The sequence below is a fragment of the Trachypithecus francoisi genome, unplaced genomic scaffold (assembly GCF_009764315.1).
Source record: "Trachypithecus francoisi isolate TF-2019V2 unplaced genomic scaffold, Tfra_2.0 Lachesis_group10, whole genome shotgun sequence".
In the NCBI taxonomy this organism is placed as follows: domain Eukaryota; kingdom Metazoa; phylum Chordata; class Mammalia; order Primates; family Cercopithecidae; genus Trachypithecus; species Trachypithecus francoisi.
In genome coordinates, this window is record NW_022681455.1 from 72,223,542 (window position 1) to 72,238,253 (window position 14,712).

Genomic DNA, 14,712 nt, shown 5'->3' on the forward strand with positions numbered 1-14,712 from the left:
AGGAGGCTAATAACTGCAAGATCTAGACTAAACAAAATTGCTTTCATCTGATTACAAATGCACTAATTTATAAGAGGTGTGTTACAGAGACTCTGAAAAAGGTTACAACTTTTTCAACTAAGGCCATGTAAATAACCTAGAGAGGAGCATAACATACACATGGACTTAGAAAAGTATTTTCATGACAATTGTATTGCTTTGAACACTAGCTGAGGGCATCTCTCTCATGTTCCAGCCTTGTATTTCTCATATATTCCTAAGTACCACCTACTGCTATCAGTTTGTCTTTGAGAAACGAGCTGAGTCCTGAAATATGCTTTGTTTTCACCTATTGCCAAAATCCTGCAGGAAAGGTTGAACACACACAATTTCAAACTCTCCCATTGAAAAGAATATCTAGTAAATAGAATGAAAAACTGGCTAGAATGTCAGAACTTAAGTTATAATGGCTTAGTTATACATTATCCTTATATTGTCTGTGCTCCTTCTAGATAAAGCTTATAGAAATTAATATAGGAGTAAAATCAATCTATGTATGTAACTGGAACATTTGTTCTATCCCATATTTATCACTTCCATGAATCTAAGCAAAAATAGTATGAGAAACACTCACTTTGTATCTCAGTTTTTCCAGGTTTCTTCTCCACTGGCTTTGTCGAACCACCTGTTTGAACTAAGTTAAAACTTTATTATTACAAAAGGAAATGAACCCAAGCAGACATTCTCTTTAAAATAGAATAAATGTATTATATTAGTTTTTGCTATTGTCTCTTAAAAGTATGGTCCTGCCCAGCTGGTCAGGGAATACTGCCAGATAATCATTCCCTTGCAAGTAAGTTATTTTAGTGATATTTTTGAGATATTTCAAAAAGATATTCACTTTGTTGTCCAGCAAAGTTCAACATTTTTAATGGTCTTCATCTATAACATTCCTGCTGTTTCCAGAGACCAGAGTTATAAACCAGGAATGAATTATTCATGTCCACTAATAACTGGGATAACAGAAAAAATAGTTAGTACTGGTATAAATTAACTCTGTATCACAAGAGATTAAATCTGAAGTAGGAAAACCTTTCTGCAAAATAAAAAGGATATAAGTATTTTAATTTATATGTATGCTTACTTGTTAGTTGTCCTATAACTGGTACACTTTCTTCTACTTCATCATATGAAGTTATTGTCACCACATACTCTGTTTCAGGTACAAGTTCTGACAATAAAGTTTCAGTGGTACTAGCTGCAAGGGTAAATTCTTTAGTAGGCCCATCTGGAAATATAAAAAGGAAAAAATCATTATTTTTTTTACTGCCTTCCAAAACTAAAATTTTGAATTTCAGAAATTTAATAAATGGACTGGTATTTCTTTTGTTACAATTATATTTAATACTTGTTTGAGAATTCAAGACTTTTCTAGTTTAAAGGTATACCAGAATATCGAACTAAAAATCTTTCATTGGTTTTGGAGACTAATGGGAGATAACAGTTTTATAAATACAAAGAAAAAGAATTTAATTGTAAATTATGCATTGGAGGACAGCAGAGAGAGAGAAATAAGAGATGAAAATAAACTCAAGGAAAACAAACCCCAGAGGTTAAGACCAACCCTAGTGGGAAATCTGTGTAGAAGCAGTGCATATTCCATACTCAAATGGCTACATGCCTTAATTGGTAACATTGACCTCTGCATTGACTTAAGCAGGTATCAAATATTTCAAGGTCCAGTATATTAGGTGTTTACTTATATTTTGGCCATTATGTACTCTCTTCTAGATTCTGTTAATTCTCAATTCAATCAGGAAATATGGTGGTTCCTAGGAATTACGTGCCTGATGATATTTTTAATTATATTGTTTTCGTCAAAACATAAATAATTAGGAAAGACAACAGGTGCAACAGACTGCTGAAAAATGCTCTTGGTTTGCAGGTGGAATATGCAAAAACCAACCAAGATCCCCAGAGGACATCAAGACACTCAGACTCTGCCAGGTTGGGTAGTCCCAGTGTCAGTTTTGGAATTGCTGGGTGTCAGTTATTCCCAACATCTGGAAACTGTATGGACCCTGTTAGAACTGATTTTCTGCTTTGGAATGAATAAGTTAACTTCAAATATATTTGGGGAGAAAGATTCAAAGAGAAAAAAGTAAATTTTTGACTCCTTTTTAAGTTTTTAAATCATCTTTTTTAAAAAGGCTATATTTCCTGGTAAATTGGTATGTAAAATCATTAGTATTTTTAAAGGCTAAAAGATAAATAAACACAGTTCTAGTAATAAGCTGTGTTGACATCTTCCATCTCTACTGTCAGCCAGTCAAGACTTCTTCTTACCATTTAGCCAATGTTAGTGGAAATGGTCATTTTCTCATTCTATTTTAGAACTAAAAATTAATCAATAGAGTTTGGTTCTCCACATTTTGGCAACATTATTAACACTAAAGACAATGTCTGAGAACAAGCAAAACAAGTTTTGTTTTCCAAGGATTCAGCCTAGTGTCTACAGAATCCACCTAGCCAAAGTAAATTCTTATCTGTCATCATGGTTGTTTACCATTATCACAGAATGATGTTTCCTGGATACTGAAATGTGTAGGACGCTGGGTAAGGTGTAACAACTTACTTCATCAGCTGATACTTTAAATGCTGAAAAGATTAAGTAATTCAAGAAGAATGCCAAGGAACGAGGATTTGATTTTATAAGATCAAAGATTACTAACAATATTTTGATCAGGTAAAAATAGAGTGAAATTTTAATAAGAACAGCCTACCACAGCAAAACATGTTATACTCAATAACATTAAAATATAACAGTGGATACTAGGCTGGAAATCTGAAACCTGAGTTCAGTAAATGTCTGGTGACATGGATCAAATCCCTCAGGCTTCCTAAAGCTCAGCTTCTTCATGATGAAATGGGAGAAGAGGTGGAGATTGAATTATATCATCTTGATGCTGCTGTCCTAAAACCCCAGTCTCAAAACTTACCTGTTGTAGGGTCCACCGTTATTCTGTAACCCACAATTGGATCAACTGGTTTTGCCCATGACATATGAACAGTATTTTCATCTATAATTTTAAAATTCAAGTCTGAAGGTGGGTCAACTGCAAAAGAGAGAGTTTATATTATTAAGGTTTTCAATGTCACAAAATGGTCAATTTAATTAATAAAGAATTGTGTGAAGCAAAGCTTTCTAAAATTGTCTTTGCATAAATTTGTTTCCAACAAATATAAAAGATATGTTGTTGGATAATAAAACTAAAAGCTGACAAAACATCAGAGAGTATACATATTACAGAAGACAGCACAAAACACTTTTGATTCTTGAGTTGCTAGGTCATTCAAGAATGGCCAGCAAAATCAAGCATAATAGAAACATATTTGGATACAAGTACATACAAGTACAATGAAATCACATATAATAACCACATATGCAAACAATTCACATAACAATTAAAGGAATTTCGATACATGCTGAGTGCATTTTGAACAAGCATGCTAAATCACAACCTGCTTACAACCAGAGAAGTTAATTCAAAACATTGACATAATACGTTTTTTCCCATAATATGGACAAGAATCAATGATGGTTTTGGTTCATTCTCTGCATTATTTGGCTTGTAATTATTCATTGTTATTTGATGAATCTCAATATGTAGCAGAGATGAAAAATATATTTTAATGAAAATGAGGAATCATGGGAAACAGTTATATCTGACAAGGAAATATACATTTAAATGTATATTCATATTCATAGGCAAGTATTCAAAAATAAGTGATGTTAATAATTTGTAGGCATATAAATAGTGATATTCAAAAGTTTATAAAACTAATATTCTGCCTGTTTACACCAGCTTGCTGAATGTTCCAGGGTGTAAACCAACACTATTATTTCCTTTGCAGCAGGTATACTCCATACTAGAAAGGGCATTTTAGATTAAAATGCCAGTATGGTCCTTTACAAAACAATGGTTAATTATGAAAAGACAACATCAATGTATATTTATGGACATTTATTTACAGAACTTAAAGAAAACAGTGAAGAAGGATCAGTGATCTGAAGACATGACTGCGCATAAAAACTTGGAAAAGTCAATGACAGGAATAACTGAAAAGTACAGAAAGAAATAGTTTACATACAAAACTGTACAGCATCATGCATGTGTCAATGAAATGTTGACTTGTTTTTAGTTTCCCACAATGAACAAAAGCCTCCATGTACAATAGTCATTACACAAAGACGTTTCCTAAATATTTTATAATGATATTCTCTCTACAATGTTCATGCCTCATCATGCAGCATTGTACTGACTCACTGTCAGTGCATGGTTGATGAATTAAAAAGTATTACTCTTGAAATAGGTCAACGAATTAAGATGACTTTCATCCACACTCTTCTTAAAATGTTTTAGTCTGAAATTGTGAGTCAGAATTTTTGCATCTGTTTTGAGAGATTACAATTTCCTTTTAGGTTTTTCCAAAGGTCAATTAAAATACACTAGTAGCTTTGAGACATGAGTCACAGAATTTAACTGGGGTTAAAGATTTATGTAATATTAATAACATGTTTTAATAGAAATAATTAAGCAAACATTTGCTTTAGTGGACTGCTGCCTCCAACTATAGGAGATGGCTTTTTATTTTTATTGGATACACTAGTATTGGAATGAATGTTATATTCTTACTATCCATACACAGGCAGTGAGATTAGACTATTAATCTACATGCATGGTTTAATTATTCAACATTCTTCGGTCTTTAATCATATTTTGAGGTTTAGCTGTACTCATCACTTAGTATAGCATGCATGCAACAGATGTTAATAGGACAACGGGCATTAAGAATATCATTATAAAATATTGTTCCAATAGCAATGGCTCAGGACAAATTTAATGCAAAGGCAGACACAACTGGCCTGAGCATGCTTTTAAAAAAAATCAGTACATGGAAAAACAGTACCACCAACCTTGGAAGGAAAATGACCTGAAGCAGCGGACATTAGGTTAAAACTGCTGAAGGGCAGCAGCGGCCCCCCTTGTTGATATCCAAATGACCAGGATTCCAGATAAACTGAAAAATTGACTGTGGGGAAAAGTCTTTAACATTTCAGAGGATCTTGAGGTGTTCACAGAAACTGTGGTATGTGGGAATCAAAGTAGGAAAGAATGGCCAACCCGCATGGGTACAACAGACAGCCTACTTCACTTTTCTTCTGGCCAATTTTATTGCATGTACAGCTTTTCAGGCTTGCCGTTCTATTTGTACATTTGTTTTGTTTCATGAAAAAATAATAATAAAGCAGATGTGAGTGTATGACCCATGTTAACATAAATCAATGCTAAAAAATGTACGTTATTAATTTGGAAATATTTTATTTTACATAAAAATAATTCATAAACACCATCACATCATCACAGAGTCTAAGTGTTCCCTAAGACAATGCTGATAATGCTGATGCTAGAAATTTTCTCTTTTTTTTTGTTTTTGTTTGTTTGTTTGTTTTGAGATGGGGTTTTGCTCTTGTTGCCCAGGCTAGAGGAATGCAGTGGTACAACCTTGGCTCACCACACCCTCAGCCTCCCGGGTTCAAGAGATTCTCCTGCCTCAGCCTCCTGAGTAGCTGGGATTACAGGCGAGCTCTACCATGCCTGGCTAATTTTGTATTGTTACTAGAGATGGGGTTTCTCCACGTTGTCAGGCTGCTCTTGAAGTCCCGACCTCAGGTAATCCACCCGCCTCAGCCTCCCACAGTGCTGGGATTATAGGCATGAGCCACCATTCCTAGCCCAGAAATTTTCAATTATGTACCAGCTGCATGTGGATTATAATTACAAAGAGCCATAGATGCATAGGATGAGAATCCGAACCAAGAGAAACAGAATGAAAATTATAAATAAATAACAATCTTACATATATTCATAAAACCTGAATACTGATAGTGAAGAGACTAAAATTTAAGTATTTTTACTCATAGTTTAATTTCATATTTACAAAATAATGTTTTTTGTTATCAAAATACTATGCTAAGAAAGGCTCATTCTGATGAGATTTTTGTTACATAAACTTTTGCTACATAAATCCTGTTACATAAACAGGATTTAGGACGTTTTGGGAATGTTAATAATAGCTGACACTTACTGAGTGTCCTCTACAACAGGCAGAGAGCTGGTTACTGTGTTGCCACTTTTTTCCTTGTAAGAACCCAGTGATGGACCTTATTATCCCTGCTTTACAGATAAATCAGTGAAATTCAGAGAGATTAACACAGCCAATAGGCAACAACACTTGGATTCCATGGTCTGACTACAAAAACATACAGTTTTCTACTGTACTAGATTAGATGCAAAGTAGAAGAAATAGTTCCATCAAAAATTAACTTTAGAAAACAATATTTATAAGTAGTTGCTTTTAAACCATTTATGCCTGATGTTGCAATTTTTTGAATTTTTGTAATCAGACCTTGGCAATGACCTTGAGCAGTAGGATATAAATAACTGCCACATGCTTAGCATTCCAATAATGGAACACTAGACATAAATGGGTTTAATATATACATATTTTTAATATGTACATATATTTGTAAATATAAACAATATTTATATGGAACTGATTTATATGTATACATGAATAATCATATGTGTATATATTATACATATTACATATTATTATACATATATACATAAATATGTGGTATTCAGTTATCTCCAATTCAGATATAGATGGAATTTGGTATATTAACTTTATACACTTGTTCAAGTATTTAAAACTAAAGTGTCCATCTTGATATATAACTTTTTGAAACATTTTTAATAGGGTACCCAAAAAGGGGCTATGTCCAAGAAACTACCAGCCACTGTAGAGATGAATGAAGACAAGGATGGATAGACAGGTGGGAAAATGGATGAGCAGGAGTAGAGGAGTGTAATAAGTATTGGTAAGTATATACAATGTGCTATAGATAAATCAAAGCTAAGAATACACTACTAAAATATCTTGATGAACTAGTAAGATCTTTAGTTTGATATATGTGATAACAACACTGGAAAGGATACTACCTTAATAGTAGAAACCTTGACAAGCGTGCAATATGCGATCAGTTAACTATATTCTATAGGCATTAATTTATGTTTGCCAAGCAAAATTAGTATAAATTTAATGATCTTTGCCATGATATAGAAATTCATTTCATTTGAGTTTTCAAGGTACCATAAATAACCAGTTGAAAAGATAATATTTTAGAATAAGCTACAGATTATTTTGTACACATTATAAAATGTGTCCTCTCATTAAACTTTCTGGAACAACCAGTTGTTAAGCACAAAGAAAGCACAGTGTGACCAAACCAGCACTAACCTAGGACTAGAAGACTGGGGTCTTGTCTGATTTTCATATCTAAGTAGGTGCATTAGTTGACCAAGTGATTCAGCCTCTCTGGGCCTCATTTTCTCATTTGGAAAATGAGAGTAGAATAGATGATCTCTATGTTAGCCTCTAGTTTGAAATTTCTGTTATAACACAAATTAGACATAGGATTATAGAAATATATACAAAGTAGTCTCTTAACCTAGACACAAGACAAAGCCATAGCCACAACTCACAGATGAATTGATAATATTCAATTGTTTATTATATATTATAAACTATAAACCAGACTAACCAAAATTAACACTCTGTTTTTCACAAAACCTGTGTTCATCTCTAATCCTAGATTAATTAGAAAAGTGTCCAATTCTCAGGGAATACTGGCCATTAACCTTTAAACACAAAGTGTTAAATTTTCTACAGGATAATTAACACACTGTATGATACATGAACCAAAAATAATTCATACATTCTAGGCCACTCAGATATGGCTGATAAAGTCTATGCAGTGATACAGTTGATAAAGTCTATACAGTGGCTAAAAATTATAAATACTGAAGTGAAAAAAATCATTTCCACTCTTATTTCTATAGGACAAGATAACATAGTATGAAAAATATAGCTTCTAATACAAATAAGCAGAAGAAAAACAAGACAAAAATATTACCACTATAAAAAGGAAGAAATGCAAAAAGTGAATGCCAAAACATTTTAATTAATGTTTTCAAAAAGGTATTGGGTTTTTAATATACAAAACATTAAGGTCATAGAAAATGGTGATAAAATAGTATGAATGTAAGAGTGCAAGTGTGAGTCATGAAAGGAAAAGAAACGTAACTGTGGCTACTTTAGGACTCAGATTGAAATGGCATGGTACCAAATAGAGTCCCAAGTTGAAATTTTTGAAATGCCCCCAACAGAAATATTTCAGAGAAATTCTGGTCCCAGCCCAGTATCCCCAGAAAGGCTTTGGACACAAATTTTGTTAGTCCTTCAAAGGCTCCTAGCACCACTTAGGAGTCAACACCAGAGCTGTGCTGTCCAGCACGGGAGCAACCAGACATGTGTGGCTATCAAGCTCTTGAAATGTGGCCAGTACAAAATAAACAGTGTTGCCTGTAATCCCAGACTTTGGGAGGCTGAGGCAGGTGGATCGATTGAGGCCAGAGGTTCAAGACCAGCCTGGCCAACATGGTGAAACCCCATCTCTACTAAAAATACAAAAATTAGCCAAGCATGGTGGCAAACCCCTGTAGTACCAGCTACTCAGGAGGTTAAGGCATGGGAATCACTTGAACCCAGGAGGCAAAGTCTGCAGTGAGCCGAGATCAAGCCACTACACTCCAGCCTGGGCAACAGAGCGAGACTCCGTTTCAGGAAAAATAAAAATAATTTAAAGAATAAACTGTACTGCAAGTATAAAATACACACCCAATTGTCAAAGACATAGTACAAAAAAAGTCAAATATCTCACTAATAATTTTCATATGGGCTCCATGATGAAATAATTTAGGTTAAATAAAATACATTATAAAATTTAATTTATCCTGTTTCTTTTTCCATTTGGAATGTGGCTACCAGAAAAAAAAAATGTAGGTTACATATGTGGCTTATATTTGTGGCTCATACCATATTTCCATTTGACCATGCCAAACTAGAGAATAAGGCCAAAAAATGAATCCTATTAAAATATAATTATTAAATACTAACTTAAAGAGATGGGATACAAGAAAAGACACAGTTTAAGAAAGCAAAAAAAGAGCTGTACCATATGGAAATAAATACAAATTTAAAAAATAAAATATAATACTGGAATAATCAGAAATGTAGATAGCAAGCTGTTCTTTTTAACTGCACTTTGCTAACCAGCCAATATCTAATTCCGAATCAATTTTTTCCACTTACATCATTTCCAGCCTAATTCTTTTTCTAAGAATTCTCAACTCTTTCTGATTTTCAAATAACTATTTTCTTAATGAGCAATAAATGGGCCACTTCAGTGAATTATCTAAAAATATCTGTAGTAAGGCCTCCAGAAGTTCCTCAAATAAAATTCCTTCCTAACAACGACATAGAAAGGAACATTAAAAGCAACCTCATCTTAATATTACTTCACAGAAGTCACTCTGAAAAGACTCTACATTCATAAAATATTTATCAGCTAAGAAAAGTCAGCACGTTTCTGCCACTTTTCTAAACATGCCATACATTTTGGAAACACTCTGCTTCCCCTAATCTATTTTTTTTTTAACCTGTAGTCTCGAAGTAGAAAATCAAACACTATAGAAACCTTGAAAACCTCAGCATAATCATGCAAACAACTATACTTTCTCACAGCCTCTAAAAAAGCACAATTCAACCCAGAACTTCCACAGCTGTCACTTGCAGAAGTGTTTTTTTTTTCCTCCCTTAACTTCATCAAGGGTATTTCTTTATTGGAAAAAAAAAAGATATCTTTCATGACATTACCCCATTTACCTTGCAGAATAAGAAAACTAATTTTTCAGGTCTCCAATGACAACTGAGGGACCACAGAAGTCGCCATGGAGTTGACATATAGAACTGGCTTGTTTAATGAACACTGAGAAATTAAGACATCAAGTGCACACAACAAATAAAATTGGGTGGGACATCTAACAAAAGCCCTCCATTTTCTAGAGGAGGAGCCACAGGGCGCCGTTTTGGAAAGCCATCTCAGAGCGCCCCACCGCCTCCGCGGGGAGGTCAGACGCACCGGGCTCTCCCAGAGGGAGGCAGAAGGGAGCAAAGGCAGGACACTGGAGGTGATGCCCAGCAACTCCGGTGCGCGCTCGCTTCCCAGGCTGGAAACCTTGGCCCAGGCTCAACCTGTCTGAGCTGGGGCAGTCCAGGCCATGCGCCTTGGAGCCCTGCGAACCAAACAGGGACAGCCGCGACCCTAGGTCAGGCGAACACCCCGGATCCCGGATCTCCGCTTGCCAGCCATCATCCCCCAGGGCGCTTGGCTGCTGGCTCATCTGCCCGCACCATCCGCCCCGCCGACTGAGCTCCCCACAAAGCACACAGAGGCGCAGAGCCAGCGCTGTTGGAGTCTTTTATTGTGTTCTGTCACCGAGGTCGCAGCCCCGAGACAGGTGGTTGGTTACTAGCCAAGCGAGCGAGTGCGCCCGCTCTTCGGGGCTCCTGGGTGCCACCCGGAGGTGTCCTGTTGGTTGAGATGATTAGAGCCGTCGCCCCCTCTCGGGCGGCTGGTCCTCTCATTAGGCGGCAATGAAGGTGGCAGTGTGGACAGCACACCGCAGAGACAAGCTCAAGAAGACCACACAGCACTGTATGGAATGCACTAAGCAGAATACAAAAGAGCTGGACCTGAGAGCTGGGAAATGGACAAACCTCAGGAGAAAGGGGCGTTTCTCTGGAGGAGAGAAATCACCGGAGAGAGCACGAAGCGCAGGGAAAACAGAGCAAGCAATAGAAGCAAGAAAGATGTGTTTTTTCCTTTCTCGAATTTTGCATTGTCACTCGGAGAAGGGGAAGGGAGACTTTTACCTTCTGCCTCAATGGAAGACAGGAGCAGGGCCGCGCCCAGGGCGGCAAGCACTGGGGGAAGCCTGGTCCGCATCCTCGGCCTCCGAGCTTACAGCGGCATGAAGAGCTCTGCGGGAGGAAGCAGTAACCGCATCAGAACTGGGTCTGGGCAGGCCTTGAACCGGGTTAGAACTGGAGCCTGGACCTAGTCCAGAACCCGACCAGATCTGCCTTAATAACCACAAGGCCCACTCCAGCACATAATGAGCCTATTGTGAAGCAGTGGAAGTCAAGTTCGTCTACAGAAGTTTAATCATGGCCCTAGGAGGAAGTTCAAGTTTAAAAAGGGTCCTGTTCTCCTGGAGACTGGTCCTGCTTAGCATCCCGGGTGAAGCTGGAGACTGGTCCTACTTAGCATCCCGGGTGAAGGCCTTACCAGCCCCCACATGACTTCATCCTGCCTGGGTAATGGCTAATTCAGAGGTCATTTTATCCTTCACTCAACTAAATATCTCTTCCAGCTGGGGATTTTATTTGGCTGCTTTTTCCTAGCTGCTGAACTTTTTAGGTAACTGTACTTTAGTGGTCTCAGGGTAATTTGGAAAAGTATAATAAACCTTTTTAATTCTCTTTTTTCTTCATGTTGTTCTGCTTTCAAATATGCAGCTCTTTAAGATCTGAAATGGATTATACAGAAAAATGTAAGGCCCAGCTGAAACCTGACCCTCCTGCTAACTGTGTTGTTTTCACATCTGATAAATCTTTTGCCTGAGATGAGGGAAAAACAACTCCAGAATACATAATAACAAAAAAAGGCAGCAAGATGGAAGAAGCAAGACACCTTTGTCTGTTTTTCCAAGGTGTTTTTAAATAAAAATTATCAACAATAATGTTTGTATTTAACTGTTTATTTAAGCTGGAAGATTATAAGTATATATGCCCCAGAGGAGAATATGTTCTGTTCTGATTTTTTCTAATTTTGTAATTACATTATTAATTCCTTAAAGACAAAGAATCATATTCATCTTTGTGGTTTCCCAGCACACAGTAGGTACTTAACCCATGTCTACAGAATGGAATCTCCTAAAACAGTCTAAGGTTCAACACAAAGACAAAAGCTACTAGCAAGGAACTGAATTGGGAAGCTGCCAGTGGCAAAACATAAAAAGAGTTGAGTCTGAGGTACATAAATTATTATAAACCAACAGCCTAGACCTCAGGAAAAATGGAGGAGGATAGGAGACTGTCCTGCAATGGGAATACAAAAATGAGCCAAAGGTCGAGGCCTCTTTGAGAAAAGAAACTGACAATCTCCAACGATGACTTTCCAAATTACTGGCACAAAGCATGAGGGCAGCTTTCCTCAGCCTGTGTGTAAATTGTATTTTAAATGTCTGATAAGCAGGCGTGCCAAATTGCCTAGAGCTCCTTTTTATGAAGCCAAGATTAAAATTTTGGCACTGCCCTAGGTATCTAAGGGGTCTAGCAATTTCTTTCTTCCTAATTAACAACTGTTTGACATTTCTAACCCTCTTCGACATCAGTGAAAAGCAAGAGGTGAGACTGGCCCATTGTTCCAATCTTCTGGCCTTAACTTTGGTATAATAATTTCCAACTCAGTTGGCAGTCGTGCTTGCGAAAAGTTAAAGGCGAACAATCGACCCACCGAAAAGCTGTGAGCAGATTTTTTTCTTTTTTTTTATAGCTGAACTCAACAAAAACCTGAGTGGAAACACTTTTGCTGGGTCTCGATCGCCACCTATCGGTTTCCCGACTTAGCGGCAAGAATGAATCATCTCGAGCCGGGATACCGAAACGCAGTTAGAGCTCAGCCAGCCAGCCAAGCATCCCGTCCATATGTTTTAAAAAAGAAAACGCTTTCTCTCCTTTTTAGCCAAAACATTCATTTCAATGCTTAGCAACACTTCATTGAGCATTCTCAGACATAAATATCTGAAAGCGGCCGCCCCTACGTGGCAGCGAGGATTCCCTCACTTCACCCTCATGAATAAAAATGAGTCCACTGGAGTGGGAGTTGGGGCTAAGTGGACTCGTCCCCTTCTGCCAACTCGTCCCCTCCCAATTCCCCGCTGGAAGAACCCAACTCCTTAACTCCCGCGTCAAGTTAAAAAGAAAATCTCTCACACACACACACCGCGTGCGCGTCGCCTACCTCCTCTCCCACACACCACGACCTTGGCATTAGCCAAAGGAGAGCTTAGAGTTTATTTCCTTTCCTGTCCCATCCTTCCCCAGCATTCATTAGAAGACTACCGAGTCCGGGTCGAGAGTCTCCCTGGCTCAGAGTCCCAGGGAGCCCTGAACTGGTCACTGGAGGGCTCCCGAGGACGCCCTCTTTCTTGAAGGTACCTGTTCCGCTCGGTGAACCAGTCGGGCGCCCCACGCTTTCTGATCCCCACAAGTTTAATATTTAAGTGGGAAAACGCCGCAGAGATCTCACAGACCCCGAATAGGGCCTCCACCAGTGCACCGGGAGGGAGTCGGAAAGGGGCTTTCTCCCGGAGCTGGGGAAAGTCCGCCAAGAATGAGTACCCTAGTGAGGGCCTAACTCTCCATCTGGGATGCGCTGAAAGGTAGGGGAGGAAAGGAGCCAGAACACTCCACTAGGAATCTGTCTCAAGATGCCACACACACCCGTGCAGCCTCGACGAGCTGCAGAGCACTCAGCGGGCCCTCCAAAGAATTCCGCACCGTGCGTCATCAAAATACCTTCCCAGCGCCCCCGCCGCAAGCCTGCCCTCCCCGACAAAGCCACAGCCGCGAGATAACCAGGGCCCTGCCGCCCTAAGAACCCGGTGCGCCCTCCATTGAAATCGACAGCCTCCACAGATGAAACTCCTCTAGAAACGGAAACACTTGAACGGGATGCTTCGCGCGCACAAAACCTTGCTCAGCTCTTAAGAAAAGCAACATTCCCCTCTCCCTCAAAAACCCCCCAAAAATCACAAAATCCCAAGATACAAGGCAAAGCTCAAGCCCATGTACACTATTACAAGTCCAAACTGTCCTCGCCCAGGATTGTTCACCGCTCCAGGCAAGATGCAAGCTAGACGCCGTTTCCCGAGTTGTCTGTAGGAATGATGGGGTAGGGGAAAGGGGACAGAAACCGGGCTGACCTGAAGCGGTGGCGACAGGGTGAGGTAGAGGCAACGACAGCGGCTTCCTGGCGTCGGAGAAGCTGGTGCTCGGTGTGGCCCCCACACGCCCCGGCGATAGGCGCTGCGCTCCAGGAGCACCTAGCGGCCGCCGAGGCGTGGGCAGCGGCGGGGAAGTCCAGGAGGAGGAGGAGAATCCCAGGAGGAGAGGCGGGCGCGGCAGGACGAGTGGAGACCGCCTGAGCCTGCAGCTGCCGGCGCGCGGACGCGTCTGGGGCGGTTCGCCTTCGCCAAGTGGGAAGAGACTCCGCGCCGCGGGCTACTTAATAGAGGGCTGTTCCCAGCTCTCAGTTTACTCGGTTACGAAACGCCTGAGAAGGTGGACGGCTGCCACGGGGTGATGTATGCTCCTCCGGCGGTGAAGGAGGTCTACTTTTGGGAACGTGTGCATACTTTGAGCATTCCTTCGGCATGAGGTGGCGATCGCCGTAGTAGCAGTGCCCCGCCGGGGGGCGGGGAGGAGGAGGGAGCAGAGAGGGGGACAGCCGCAGCCGGGTTCCCTGCCAAGGGAAGCCGCGTACTCCGCCACTTGGGGCGGACTGGGAAGCTCGGGTTTCCCTATCCCTGCGATTTCTTTAATGAATTTTTCTAAATTAAGAACAATGGGAAGGGGAGCGACTCCCATATTCAGAAATGCAAGGATGCGTAACCCATTCACCCCCGCTCCTGCCGATCT

At 39.5% G+C, this 14,712-nt stretch overlaps 1 protein-coding gene across 6 annotated transcripts in view; it reads right to left on the bottom strand.

Annotated features, from left to right (window-relative positions):
- COL12A1 (collagen type XII alpha 1 chain) overlaps positions 1-14,378 on the bottom strand; it is a 137,328-nt gene extending 122,950 nt beyond the window's left edge. For 2 of the 6 annotated variants that reach the window (XM_033217685.1, XM_033217683.1), the window contains exons 1-5: positions 13,998-14,378; positions 10,882-10,989; positions 2,979-3,095; positions 1,124-1,267; positions 614-673 (exon numbers count right to left, since the gene is read on the bottom strand). In XM_033217685.1, coding sequence (XP_033073576.1) covers positions 614-673; positions 1,124-1,267; positions 2,979-3,095; positions 10,882-10,954 — 394 coding nt within the window. In that variant the 5' untranslated portion in view covers positions 10,955-10,989; positions 13,998-14,378. Of the gene's footprint in view, positions 1-613; positions 674-1,123; positions 1,268-2,978; positions 3,096-10,881; positions 10,990-13,997 lie in introns of those variants that run through there. The other 4 variants (XM_033217686.1, XM_033217684.1, XM_033217688.1 and 1 more) reach the window with 4 other exon arrangements.
- Between the last annotated feature and the right edge of the window lie 334 nt (positions 14,379-14,712).